Source organism: Cherax quadricarinatus, unplaced genomic scaffold, assembly GCF_038502225.1.
Source record: "Cherax quadricarinatus isolate ZL_2023a unplaced genomic scaffold, ASM3850222v1 Contig176, whole genome shotgun sequence".
In the NCBI taxonomy this organism is placed as follows: domain Eukaryota; kingdom Metazoa; phylum Arthropoda; class Malacostraca; order Decapoda; family Parastacidae; genus Cherax; species Cherax quadricarinatus.
Genome location: NW_027195202.1, coordinates 128,736 through 142,999, shown reverse-complemented (window position 1 = coordinate 142,999; position 14,264 = coordinate 128,736). Strand labels below are relative to the sequence as shown.

Genomic DNA, 14,264 nt, shown 5'->3' with positions numbered 1-14,264 from the left:
AGGCTACTGTAGGTCCCCATTTACACAGCAGGTTAGGTTCCATGTTACTGTAGGTCCCCATTTACACAGCAGGTTAGGTTCCATGTTACTGTAGGACCCCATTTATACAGCAGGTTAGGTTCCATGTTACTGTAGGGCCCCATTTACACAGCAGGTTAGGTTCCATGTTACTGTAGGGCCCCACTTATACAGCAGGTTAGGTTCCATGTTACTGTAGGGCCCCACTTATACAGCAGGTTAGGTTCCATGTTACTGTAGGTCCCCATTTACACAGCAGGTTAGGTTCCATGTTACTGTAGGACCCCATTTATACAGCAGGTTAGGTTCCATGTTACTGTAGGGCCCCATTTACACAGCAGGTTAGGTTCCATGTTACTGTAGGGCCCCACTTATACAGCAGGTTAGGTTCCATGTTACTGTAGGGCCCCACTTATACAGCAGGTTAGGTTCCATGTTACTGTAGGTCCCCATTTACACAGCAGGTTAGGTTCCATGTTACTGTAGGACCCCATTTATACAGCAGGTTAGGTTCCATGTTACTGTAGGGCCCCATTTACACAGCAGGTTAGGTTCCATGTTACTGTAGGGCCCCACTTATACAGCAGGTTAGGTTCCATGTTACTGTAGGGCCCCACTTATACAGCAGGTTAGGTTCCATGTTACTGTAGGGCCCTACTTATACAGCAGGTTAGGTTCCATGTTACCGTAGGGCCCCACTTATACAGCAGGTTAGGTTCCATGTTACTGTAGGGCCCCACTTATACAGCAGGTTAGGTTCCAGGTTATGAATCTATTACCAAGGCTCCTACCACTCTCTGTGTTACAGCATGGCATCTCCACACACGGCTGGCTGCGTGGCGTTGATCATATCAGCGCTGAAGCTCAAGTCCATTCCATATTCTCCGTACTCCGTCCGTCGTTCAATACAAAACACTTCCCTCAATCTTGATGTGGATGTTTTTGCCCAGGGCCACGGCTTGATCCAGGTGAGTACTGTTCTTGTTCTTTCTTGTGTTCTTGATGTTCATACTGTTCTTGTTTTTGAGGTTATGTTCTTGATGTGGATGTTTTTGCCCAGGGCCACGGCTTGATCCAGGTGAGTACTGTTCTTGTTCTTTCTTTTGTTCTTGATGTTCATACTGTTCTTGTTCTTGAGGTTATGTTCTTAATGTTCATTCTGTTGTTCTTGAGGTTATGTTCTTGATGTTCATACTGTTCTTGTTCTTGAGGTTATGATCTTGATGTTCATAATGTTCTTGTTCTTAATGTTGATGTTTTTACCCAGGGCCACGGCTTGATCCAGGTGAGTACTCTTCTTGTTCTTTCTTGTGTTCTTGATGTTCATACTGTTCTTGTTCTTGAGGTTATGTTCTTGATGTTGATGTTTTTGCCCAGGGCCATGGTTTGATCCAGGTGAGCACTGTTATTATGTTCTTGATGTTCATACTGTTCCTGTTGTTTCTTGATATGATCCTGATGTTCGTGTTGTTCTTCATGTTTCTAGAATTTAAAAGGTGATGCATTGAGTCATCTGTGGAGACAAAGAACTTCGTCCATGGAGAAGGGGTTACTAGCCCCTTCCTCCCGGCATTTTAGTCACCTCTTTCGACACATATGGCTTACGGACAAAAGATTCTCGAGCATTTTTTGCACATTTAAAATTCTCCGTACATTTGCATTCTTCGTGTTTTCAGGGACCAGATTTAATTCTCTTCGCTTGCTTTGAAGGTAGACCGAGCTGTGGAACACTTGCTGGAGCACTCCAATGGTGTGGAGGACAAGGTACGCTTCACAGTGGAGTGCGGCAGCGACAGGAGGAAGGGCATACATATACGCAACTGGAAGGCAGACAAGCCAATAGATATGTCAATCATGGTCGAACCTGTTATGTTAAATGAAACCCAGGCTGGTAAGTTTGTATACTGCGTCATGAAGAAATTACCATTGAACAAAAAACTAACATGATGTATTCTAACCTTTTCTAACCTGACCTAGTCTAATGTAACCTGACCTAGTTTAATGTAACATGACCTAGTCTAATGTAACATGACCTAGTCTAATGTAACCTGACCTAGTCTAATGTAACCTGACCTAGTCTAATGTAACCTGACCTAGTCTAATGTAACCTGACCTAGTCTAATGTAACCTGACCTAGTCTAATGTAACCTGACCTAGTTTAATGTAACCTGACCTAGTCTAATGTAGCATGACCTAGTCTAATGTAACCTGACCTAGTCTAATGTAACCTGACCTAGTCTAATGTAACCTGACCTAGTCTAATGTAACCTGACCTAGTCTAATGTAACCTGACCTAGTCTAATGTAACCTGACCTAGTCTAATGTAACCTGACCTAGTCTAATGTAACCTGACCTAGTCTAATGTAACCTGACCTAGTCTAATGTAACCTGACCTAGTCTAATGTAACCTGACCTAGTCTAATCTAGCCTAACCTAACCTATCCTGATCTAATCTATCCTAAGCTAACCTAATCTAGCCAGGCTAGTAAGTTTACTGCATCATGAGGAAATTACCACATAATAGCAAACAATAAACCAAACAACACCTTACTGACAGTCGTGAAGCCACTGAACAATGATTTCATGGGTGGCAAGGAGCACACATTAGTCGATAATTCTACCAACATTAATACACAGTTAGTACTACGATTGTCATGCAAAGCCTGTGTGTGTTTACCTGGAGTTTACCTGGAGAGAGTTCTGAGGGTCAATGGCCCCGCGGCCCGGTCTGTGACCAGGCCTCCTGGTGGATCAGAGCCTGATCAACCAGGCTGTTACTGCTGGCTGCACGCAAACCAACGTACAAGCCACAGCCCGGCTGGTCAGGAACCGACTTTAGGTGGACAAGCACCTAAAGTCGGTACCTGACCAGCCGGGCTGTGGCTCGTATGTTGGTTTGCGTGCAGCCAGCAGTAACAGCCTGGTTGATCAGGCTCTGATCCACCAGGAGGCCTGGTCACAGACCGGGCCGCGGGGCCATTGACCCTCAGAACTCTCTCCAGGTAAACTCCAGGTAAACACACACAGGCTTTGCATGACAGTCGTAGTACTAACTGTGTATTAATGTTGGTAGAATTATCGACAATATGTTAGGTAAAAGGACACAAGTGCAACTAATGTGACATTTAACTGTGGCAATGTTTTGCTCTCCAGGAGCTTTATCAAGCCATTACAGCTTGACAAAGCTCCTGGAGAGTGAAACATTGCCACAATAAAATATCACATTAGTTGTACTTGTGTCCTTTTACCCAACATACGACATTATGTGAAAGATTCAGGCAAATGATCGCAGACTAATTCTTGTATGTTGTTAACCCTTTCAGGGTCCGTCCCGTAGATCTACGGCTTTACGTTCAGGGTCCAAACCGTAGATCTACGCCATGAGCTCAGCTCACTCTGATAAACTGTGAGTGGTACATTTGGGCCTAGATATGAGAGAATACATCTATGTGGTATGTGTGCACCACATAAAACAGATCCTGCAGCACACTGTGTATAATGAGAGAAAAAAAATGAAATCATGATTTTTCGATTAAAACAGCAACTTTGCAGTGTTTTTTCGTATGTTTTTTATAGTTGTATTTGCGATTTCTTGGTCTCATTTGATAGAATGGAAGACATATTACAGAAATAGAGATGATTTTGATTGGTTTTAGCACTGGAAATGGCTTGAAACAGAGCTCAAAGTAGCAGAAATGTTAAATTTTTGCCGATATTCAAGAGTAAACAAACGACCTCATACGTCTAATACACGTCAGCTGGTGGGTCTAATATACATTCACAAATATGGTGATGATATTTATACAATTATTACAGTATTGCATAACAGTAAATCTTCTATTTTTTGGTGTGAATAAAAATTCATTATGTGAATAAAAAATCAAAATGGAATTTCTTTGTAAAGCCTCAAAACATAACTAATGAACAGAGGATATGTTAGTTTAGTGCCAGGAATGCCTACATTGTTCATTCTGGACCCTATTTTGAAATTGGAATATTTTGAACTTTGTGTTAAATTGGCCAAATTAACAATTTCCGATCACTTTATTTTGTAGTTGAAACAGTTGACTTGGCGATTTCTTGTGCTCAATCGATAGAATGGAAGTAATACTAGTGAAATAGCTAAGAATTTGGTTGATTGGAATAATGTAATTGGCCTAAAATGGGAGTCAAACTCGGCAAAATCGCCGATTCGTAAATATTGCTGACACATCAAAATTCGCGAGAGCATAATTTCGTCAATTTTCCACCAAATTTCGTACTTTTTATTTTATTACCTTCACAAAAAGATTCTCTACGATTTCATAAGAAAAAATAACAAATTTTTTTTTTGAAAATTCTTGGACACTGGTGCGTGACTCCAGATTTGGGCCTTGGACCCTGAAAGGGTTAATAATAATATATTTATTTACTACAAGTACATGTACATGTGAAGAGTTTTTACGAGGATAGTGAGGCTCAAGTTAGAGTATGTAGGAAAGAGGGAAATTTTTTCCCAGTAAAAGTAGGCCTTAGACAAGGATGTGTGATGTCACCGTGGTTGTTTAATATATTTATAGATGGGGTTGTAAGAGAAGTAAATGCGAGGGTCTTGGCAAGAGGCGTGGAGTTAAAAGATAAAGAATCACACACAAAGTGGGAGTTGTCACAGCTGCTCTTTGCCGATGACACTGTGCTCTTGGGAGATTCTGAAGAGAAGTTGCAGAGATTGGTGGATGAATTTGGTAGGGTGTGCAAAAGAAGAAAATTAAAGGTGAATACAGGAAAGAGTAAGGTTATGAGGATAACAAAAAGATTAGGTGATGAAAGATTGAATATCAGATTGGAGGGAGAGAGTATGGAGGAGGTGAACGTATTCAGATATTTGGGAGTGGACGTGTCAGCGGATGGGTCTATGAAAGATGAGGTGAATCATAGAATTGATGAGGGAAAAAGAGTGAGTGGTGCACTTAGGAGTCTGTGGAGACAAAGAACTTTGTCCTTGGAGGCAAAGAGGGGAATGTATGAGAGTATAGTTTTACCAACGCTCTTATATGGGTGTGAAGCGTGGGTGATGAATGTTGCAGCGAGGAGAAGGCTGGAGGCAGTGGAGATGTCATGTCTGAGGGCAATGTGTGGTGTGAATATAATGCAGAGAATTCGTAGTTTGGAAGTTAGGAGGAGGTGCGGGATTACCAAAACTGTTGTCCAGAGGGCTGAGGAAGGGTTGTTGAGGTGGTTCGGACATGTAGAGAGAATGGAGCGAAACAGAATGACTTCAAGAGTGTATCAGTCTGTAGTGGAAGGAAGGCGGGGTAGGGGTCGGCCTAGGAAGGGTTGGAGGGAGGGGGTAAAGGAGGTTTTGTGTGCGAGGGGCTTGGACTTCCAGCAGGCGTGCGTGAGCGTGTTTGATAGGAGTGAATGGAGACAAATGGTTTTTAATACTTGACGTGCTGTTGGAGTGTGAGCAAAGTAACATTTATGAAGGGATTCAGGGAAACCGGCAGGCCGGACTTGAGTCCTGGAGATGGGAAGTACAGTGCCTGCACTCTGAAGGAGGGGTGTTAATGTTGCAGTTTAAAAACTGTAGTGTAAAGCACCCTTCTGGCAAGACAGTGATGGAGTGAATGATGGTGAAAGTTTTTCTTTTTCGGGCCACCCTGCCTTGGTGGGCCACCCTGCCTTGGTGGGCCACCCTGCCTTGGTGGTCCACCCTGCCTTGGTGGGCCACCCTGCCTTGGTGGGCCACCCTGCCTTGGTGGGCCACCCTGCCTTGGTGGGCCACCCTGCCTTGGTGGGCCACCCTGCCTTGGTGGGCCACCCTGCCTTGGTGGGCCACCCTGCCTTGGTGGGCCACCTTGCCTTGGTGGGAATCGGTCAGTGTGATAATAAATAAATAAAATATTGAAAGCCGCTTATTATGCTGAGCATTTTGTGCAAATTAGGTCAGTTTTGTCCTAGGATGCGACCCACACCAGTCGACTAACACCCAGATACACATTTTAAACTGATAGCTGAACAGGGACAGGGACAGCAGGTGTCATATGGAAACACGTCCCTAATGTTTTCCACCCATACCGGAGGACATTCGAACTCCGGACCTCGGTGTGCAAGCTGAGTGCGCTAGCGATCGCGCTACTGGACATTAGTGGGGAAGTCTTTCTAGGCTTCCCTGGATGTTCTACTAACATATTTCAACAAAAATGTTGTATCCCGCCTAGGCAGGGCGGCCCAAAAAGAAAAACAAAAGCTTCTCTATTTAAAATTAGTAGTGTATACAGGAGGAGTTACTAGCCCATTGTTCCCAGGATGTTAGTCACCTCTTACAATGTGCATGGCTTATGCAGGAAGAATTCTGTTCCACCTCTACTAACATATTTTTTTTTTTTTCAACAAGTCGGCCGTCTCCCACCGAGGCAGGGTGACCCAAAAAAGAAAGAAAATCCCCAAAAAGAAAATACTTTCATCATCATTCAACACTTTCACCACACTCTCACATTATCACTGTTTTTGCAGAGGTGCTCAGAATACAACAGTTTAGAAGCATATACGTATAAAGATACACAACATATCCCTCCAAACTGCCAATATCCCAAACCACTCCTTTAAAGTGCAGGCATTGTACTTCCCATTTCCAGGACTCAAGTCCAACTATATGAAAATAACCGGTTTCCCTGAATCCCTTCACTAAATATTACCCTGCTCACACTCCAACAGATCGTCAGGTCCCAAGTACCATTCGTCTCCATTCATTCCTATCTAACACGCTCACGCACGCTTGCTGGAAGTCCAAGCCCCTTGCCCACAAAACCTCCTTTACCCCCTCTCTCCAACCCTTTCGAGGACGACCCCTACCCCGCCTTCCTTCCCCTATAGATTTATATGTTTTCCATGTCATTCTACTTTGATCCATTCTCTCTAAATGACCAAACCACCTCAACAACCCCTCTTCTGCCCTCTGACTAATACTTTTATTAACTCCACACCTTTTCCTAATTTCCACACTCTGAATTTTCTGCATAATATTTACACCACACATTGCCCTTAAACAGGACATCTCCACTGCCTCCAACCGTCTCCTCGCTGCTGCATTTACCACCCAAGCTTCACACCCATATAAGAGTGTTGGTACTACTATACTTTCATACATTCCCTTCTTTGCCTCCATAGATAACGTTTTTTGACTCCACATATACCTCAACGCACCACTCGCCTTTTTTCCCTCATCAATTCTATGATTAACCTCATCCTTCAGAAATCCATCCGCCGACACGTCAACTCCCAAGTATCTGAAAACATTCACTTCTTCCATACTCCTCCTCCCCAATTTGATATCCAATTTTTCTTTATCTAAATCATTTGACACCCTCATCACCTTACTCTTTTCTATGTTCACTTTCAACTTTCTACCTTTACACACATTCCCAAACTCATCCACTAACCTTTGCAATTTTTCTTTAGAATCTCCCATAAGCACAGTATCATCAGCAAAAAGTAACTGTCAATTCCCATTTTGAATTTGATTCCCCAAAATTTAATCCCACCCCTCTCCCGAACACCCTAGCATTTACTTCCTTTACAACCCCATCTATAAATATATTAAACAACCATGGTGACATTACACATCCCTGTCTAAGACCTACTTTTACCGGGAAGTATTCTCCCTCTCTTCTACACACCCTAACCTGAGCCTCACTATCCTCATAAAAACTCTTTACAGCATTTAATAACTTACCACCTATTCCATATACTTGCAACATCTGCCACATTGCTCCTCTATCCACTCTATCATATGCCTTTTCTAAATCCATAAATGCAATAAAAACTTCCCTACCTTTATCTAAATACTGTTCACATATATGCTTCAATGTAAACACTTGATCTACACATCCCCTACCCACTCTGAAGTCTCCCTGCTCATCCGCAATCCTACATTCTGTCTTACCTCTAATTCTTTCAATTATAACCTTACCGTGCACTTTTCCTGGTATACTCAGTAAACTTATTCCTCTATAATTTTTACAGTCTCTTTTGTCCCCTTTCCCTTTATATAAAGGGACTATACATGCTCTCTGCCAATCCCTAGGTACCTTCCCCTCTTTCATACATTTATTAAAGAAAAGTACCAACCACTCCAACACTATATCCCCCCTACTTTTAACATTTCTGTCATGATCCCATCAGTTCCAGCTGCTTTACCCCCTTTCATTTTATGTAATGCCTCATGCACCTCCACCACACTTACATTCTGCTCTTCTTCACTCCTAAAAGATGGTATACCTCCCTGACCAGTGCATGAAATTACTGCCTCTGTTTCTTCCTTAACATTTAAAAGTTCCTCATAATATTCTCTCCATCTACCTAATACCTCCCTCTCCCCATCTACTCCTCAAAATATTCTCGCCATCTACCTAATACCTCCCTCTCCCCATCTACTAACTCCCCTACTCTGTTTTTAACTGACAAATCCATACTTTTCCTAGGCTTTCTTAACTTGTTTAACTCCCTCCAAAATTTTTTCTTATTTTCATATTAACATGTACATATAAATTACCAGATTTTCTGGCGTATGAGGCAGTTCCCCCCCCCCTTCTCCCGAAGAAAAAAAAAAAGTCTTGGGAAATCATCTGTGCTTTATTTGCTCAAGGTAAAGAGTGCCCTGGTGCTAGTCAAAGGTTCTTGATCCAAGGAATTGAAGCTACCCTCTTGGATACAACATAATTGCCTCCCATTTCCCTGGCTCTGTGTGACCCTTTTGGGGTTAGCACCCTCCTCCCCAATATGGACACAACATAAGCTTTCCTGTACTCTACTTTCCACCCCAGAATCCCTTAATGAATATTGGCTCGCTCACATTCCAGCATCAAATCCCTAAATTTCAAGTAAATTTGTCCAATATTTTCTTTCCTTCAGATCCTAATGAGAAGTTGGCATTTTGTATGGAGTTGGTGATGACTTGCGACGCTCCCTGGGTCAAGGCACCGACCTGCTTACAGATGTCATACACTGTGAGATCCTTCCAGGTAAGGCAGTCTGCTGAATGTTAGGTTAAAGTTACACTCTAATTTATCCCTTTCATCATATGTCAGGTAGCTGCTGCTACTTCAATTATAGTAGCACTTTAATCCTTTTGGTATGTCAGGTAAGTTGCTACTTCTTCAATTATAGCAGCACTTTAATCCTTTCGGTATGTCAGGTAGCTGCTACTTCTTCAATTATAGTAGCACTTTAATCCTTTCGGTATGTCAGGTAAGTTGCTACTTGTTCAGTAACGCCTTAATTTAACCCTTTCACTGTATGTCACAAAGTTGCTACTTGTTCAGTATCGCCTTAATTTAACCCTTACGCTGTCCTCCATCACGTAGAACTGCATCATTGAGGCCAGGGGTCCCTCACGCAGTGGTGGACCTACATTTTTAGGGCCCTCAAGCTTGAACTGTTATGGGGTCACCATGGCAACCAACAGTGGCTAGGCCTACATGATACTTTAATAACCTTTTAATTTTTATTTTGACTATTGTTTACTATTGAATTACACTATATTATTATTTTTTAAAAACTTCTTCTCATGCAGTATACCCAAAATTTTTAAGCAATATGGACTAGTCGCTTTTGGGGCCCCTCCAGGATTAGGGGCCCTCAAGGTTAAGCTTCATTAGTTTCATATTAGATCTACCCCTGTGGTGAGTGTGTATACCTGGAGTATACCTGGAGAGGGTTTCGGGGGTCAACGCCTCCGCGGCCCTATATAAAAAAAAAATCCTCCCCTTGACGGAGGTTCCTTGATGCTGGTGAGGGGTTCTTGCTTTAGGGAATTGGATCTGTGCTCCAATTCTCTGACTAGATTTTGAATACTGTATCTCCTTATCCCCCTCTTTCCTATAGGCACTGTATAATCCCTATGGGTTTAGCACTCCCCATGATTATAATATAAAAAAAAATCCTAGCCCACATGTTGCATGATGGGAAATAAAAACTGACCTTGTGTATGGTTTAAAATAGTGACTTTGAGGTGTTTTTTTTCCGATTTTTTTTATGGTTTTATTGGCTGTTTCTTGGTATTGTTTGATAGAATGGAAAACACACTGCAGAAATTTAGATGATTTTGATTGGTTTGAGGAATGGAAGTAGCTTGAAATTGACCTTTAAACATCGGAAATATTAGATTTTTGTGGATATTCCAGAGGATGGGTAGGGCCTCCCTACAACCCCCAGTCCATTTTATGGGTTTTTTTCAATAAGTCTGACTCAATTATTGGGATGCTGTAAACCATGACCAATTATTCCTGGTTATATTTTATTATCCGAGAAACAGAGGAAATCTTTTATTTTTGTGTGATTAAGAATTCAAAATGGAAGGCAAGTGCAGTATAGGAGAAGCTGGGGACGTGACTAATAAACAAAGGAAACGTTGGTATTTTTTAATTTCGTGTAAAATTTGCCAAATTACTGACTTCTGTACACGTTATAGTGTAGTTAATGTAGTTGCTACCAACATTTAGTAATTTACACAGGAAAAGGTGTTACCAGCACCTTGCTGCCAGCATTTTAGTCACCTCCAATAACAAGTATGGCTTATGGAGGAAGGAGTCTAACCCACATCCCCATAGTTTTTTAGGCATGTTTTTTTTTTTTTTTTTTTTTATCACACTGGCCGATTCCCACCAAGGCAGGGTGGCCCGAAAAAGAAAAACTTTCACCATCATTCACTCCATCACTGTCTTGCCAGAAGGGTGCTTTACACTACAGTTTTTAAACTGCAACATTAACACCCCTCCTTCAGAGTGCAGGCACTGTACTTCCCATCTCCAGGACTCAAGTCCGGCCTGCCGGTTTCCCTGAACCCCTTCATAAATGTTACTTTGCTCACACTCCAACAGCACGTCAAGTATTAAAAACCATTTGTCTCCATTCACTCCTATCAAACACGCTCACGCATGCCTGCTGGAAGTCCAAGCCCCTCGCACACAAAACCTCCTTTACCCCCTCCCTCCAACCTTTCCTAGGCCGACCCCTACCCCGCCTTCCTTCCACTACAGACTGATACACTCTTGAAGTCACTCTGTTTCGCTCCATTCTCTCTACATGTCCGAACCACCTCAACAACCCTTCCTCAGCCCTCTGGACAACAGTTTTGGTAATCCCGCACCTCCTCCTAACTTCCAAACTACGAATTCTCTGCATTATATTCACACCACACATTGCCCTCAGACATGACATCTCCACTGCCTCCAGCCTTCTCCTCGCTGCAACATTCATCACCCATGCTTCACACCCATATAAGAGCGTTGGTAAAGCTATACTCTCATACATTCCCCTCTTTGTCTCCAAGGACAAAGTTCTTTGTCTCCACAGACTCCTAAGTGCACCACTCACCCTTTTCCCCTCATCAATTCTATGATTCACCTCATCTTTCATAGACCCATCCGCTGACACGTCCACTCCCAAATATCTGAATACATTCGCCTCCTCCATACTCTCTCCCTCCAATCTGATATCCAATCTTTCATCACCTAATCTTTTTGTTATCCTCATAACCTTACTCTTTCCTGTATTCACTTTTAATTTTCTTCTTTTGCACACCCTACCAAATTCATCCACCAATCTCTGCAACTTCTCTTCAGAATCTCCCAAGAGCACGGTGTCATCAGCAAAGAGCAACTGTGACAACTCCCACTTTGTGTGATTCTTTGTCTTTTAACTCCACGCCTCTTGCCAAGACCCTCGCATTTACTTCTCTTACAACCCCATCTATAAATACAGTGGACCCCCGCATAGCGATATTAATCCGTGCAAGAGAGCTCATTGTTATGCGAAATTATCGTTATGCGAATGAATTTTCCCCATAAGAAATAATGGAAATCAAATTAATCCGTGCAAGACACCCAAAAGTATGAAAAAAAATTTTTACCACATGAAATATACATTTTCCTACACACAAAGAGAAGGATACATGCACAATAGTAGAGTAGTACATGCACAATATATATTGTGCATGTACTACTCTACTAAATGAAGAATAAATGACACTTACCTTTATTGAAGATGCAGCAATGACTGATGAGACACTGTGTCCTGGGAGTGCCTTTTCCTCCTGAGTACTGTAGGTCCTGTTTGGCATTTTCTTCCAGAACAGGCCTTATCACACTGTGTATGCCACTACAATTCTTAAATCTCTCAAACCAACCTTTGCTGGCTTTAAATTCACCAATATGAGCACTAGTTCCAGGCATTTTTCCCTGTTCACCTGGGTGTTAGTCGACTGGTGTGGGTTGCATCCTGGGAGACAAGATTAAGGACCCCAATGGAAATAAGTTAGACAGTCTTCGATGACACTGACTTTTTTGGGTTATCCTGGGTGGCAAATCCTCTGGGGTTAATTGTTTCTTGGTATTCTCAATAAGCCACACCAACAACGGTGCTACAGCAGCAGCAGCAGCAGCTGACAGTGCTACAGCAGCAGCAGCAGCTGACAGTGCTACAGCAGCAGCTGACAGTGCTACAGCAGCAGCAGACGATGCTACAGCAGCAGCAGACGGTACTACAGCAGCAGCAGACGATGCTACAGCAGCAGCAGCTGACGGTGGTACAGCAGCAGCAGCAGCAGCTGTACCACCAATAGTAGCGATGGTTGATTGGGGTTTATTATACAACCTGGCCAGCTCGGAGACACGCACTCCACTTTCATACTTATCAATGATCTTTTTCTTCATCTCTATAGTAATTCTCACCCTTATTGCTGTAGGGTTGGCACTAGAAGCTTTCTTGGGGCCCATGGTCACTTATTTTGCAGATAAAATCACCAAAAACACTGTAATAATACGAAATGTTCTGATTGTATGCTTGGATGTTACCGCGGAGGCTGGCTGGTAAACAATGCCACCGGCGGAACATGCGAGGCTGGCTAAGGGCGCACATTAGACGCGTCTCGGACGAACAGCGTTGAGCGGGTTTTTTAGCGGTATGCGAGGCAAAATCTTGGCGATAAAATGTAGCGGTATGCGGATTTAACGTTATGCAAGGCCAACGGTATGCGGGGGTCCACTGTATATTAAACAACCACGGTGACATCACACATCCTTGTCTAAGGATGTAATAATAATTTCCCTCTTTCCTACATACTCTAACTTGAGCCTCACTATCCTCGTAAAAACTCTTCACTGCTTTCAGTAACCTACCTCCTACACCATACACCTGCAACATCTGCCACATTGCCCCCCTATCCACCCTGTCATACGCCTTTTCCAAATCAATAAATGCCACAAAAACCTCTTTAGCCTTATCTAAATACTGTTCACTTATATGTTTCACTGTAAACACCTGGTCCACACACCCCCTACCTTTCCTAAAGCCTCCTTGTTCATCTGCTATCCTATTCTCCGTCTTACTCTTAATTCTTTCAATAATAACTCTACCATACACTTTACCAGGTATACTCAACAGACTTACCCCCTATAATTTTTGCACTCTCTTTTGTCCCCTTTGCCTTTATACAAAGGAACTATGCATGCTCTCTGCCAATCCCTAGGTACCTTACCCTCTTCCATACATTTATTAAATAATAGCACCAACCACTCCAAAACTATATCCCCACCTGCTTTTAACATTTCTGTCTTTATCCCATCAATCCCAGCTGCCTTACCCCTTTCATTTTACCTACTGCCTCACGAACTTCCCCCACACTCACAACTGGCATGTTGTGTATCTTTATACATATATACTTCTAAACTGTTGTATTCTGAGCACCTCTGCAAAAACAGTGATAATGTGTGAGTGTGGTGAAAGTGTTGAATGATGATGAAAGTATTTTCTTTTTGGGGATTTTCTTTCTTTTTTGGGTCACCCTGTCTTGGTGGGAGGCGGCCTACTTATTGAAAAAAAAAAAAACTATTATTTATTATTATATAGTTATTTATGATTGTGATTATTTATGATTTTTAATGTTGTCGCTGAAATGTTGAAATATGCGTTAAAAAATATTTTAGCAAGTTTTTCTTAATTTTTAAATATATTGCATATTTTAAAAAAAATCACATGTACAATAAAATCTGAGATATGGTATTATGACGGTAAAATAATGTATTTTTAGCCAAAATCTTTTAATTTCAGTTGAGCATAGACCCTCGTGGGTTGGAGCGCGGCCGTGTGTACTTCACCTCATTGAAGGCCTATAACTCCAGTAATGTAAAGAAAGGCATCATGTTTGAGGTGCCTATCACCATTGTGGTACCTACTGTAGATTTCCTCCACGGTTATCTTTATTCCTG

At 42.3% G+C, this 14,264-nt stretch overlaps 1 protein-coding gene across 2 annotated transcripts in view; it reads left to right on the top strand.

Moving 5' to 3' along the window:
• The window catches only part of TppII (Tripeptidyl-peptidase II), an 82,274-nt gene that overhangs the window by 36,623 nt on the left and 31,387 nt on the right, over positions 1 to 14,264 (top strand). For both annotated transcript variants that reach the window (XM_070080155.1, XM_070080154.1), the window contains exons 11-14: positions 827 to 986; positions 1,729 to 1,909; positions 8,911 to 9,020; positions 14,107 to 14,264. In XM_070080155.1, coding sequence (XP_069936256.1) covers positions 827 to 986; positions 1,729 to 1,909; positions 8,911 to 9,020; positions 14,107 to 14,264 — 609 coding nt within the window. The remainder of the gene's footprint in view (positions 1 to 826; positions 987 to 1,728; positions 1,910 to 8,910; positions 9,021 to 14,106) is intronic.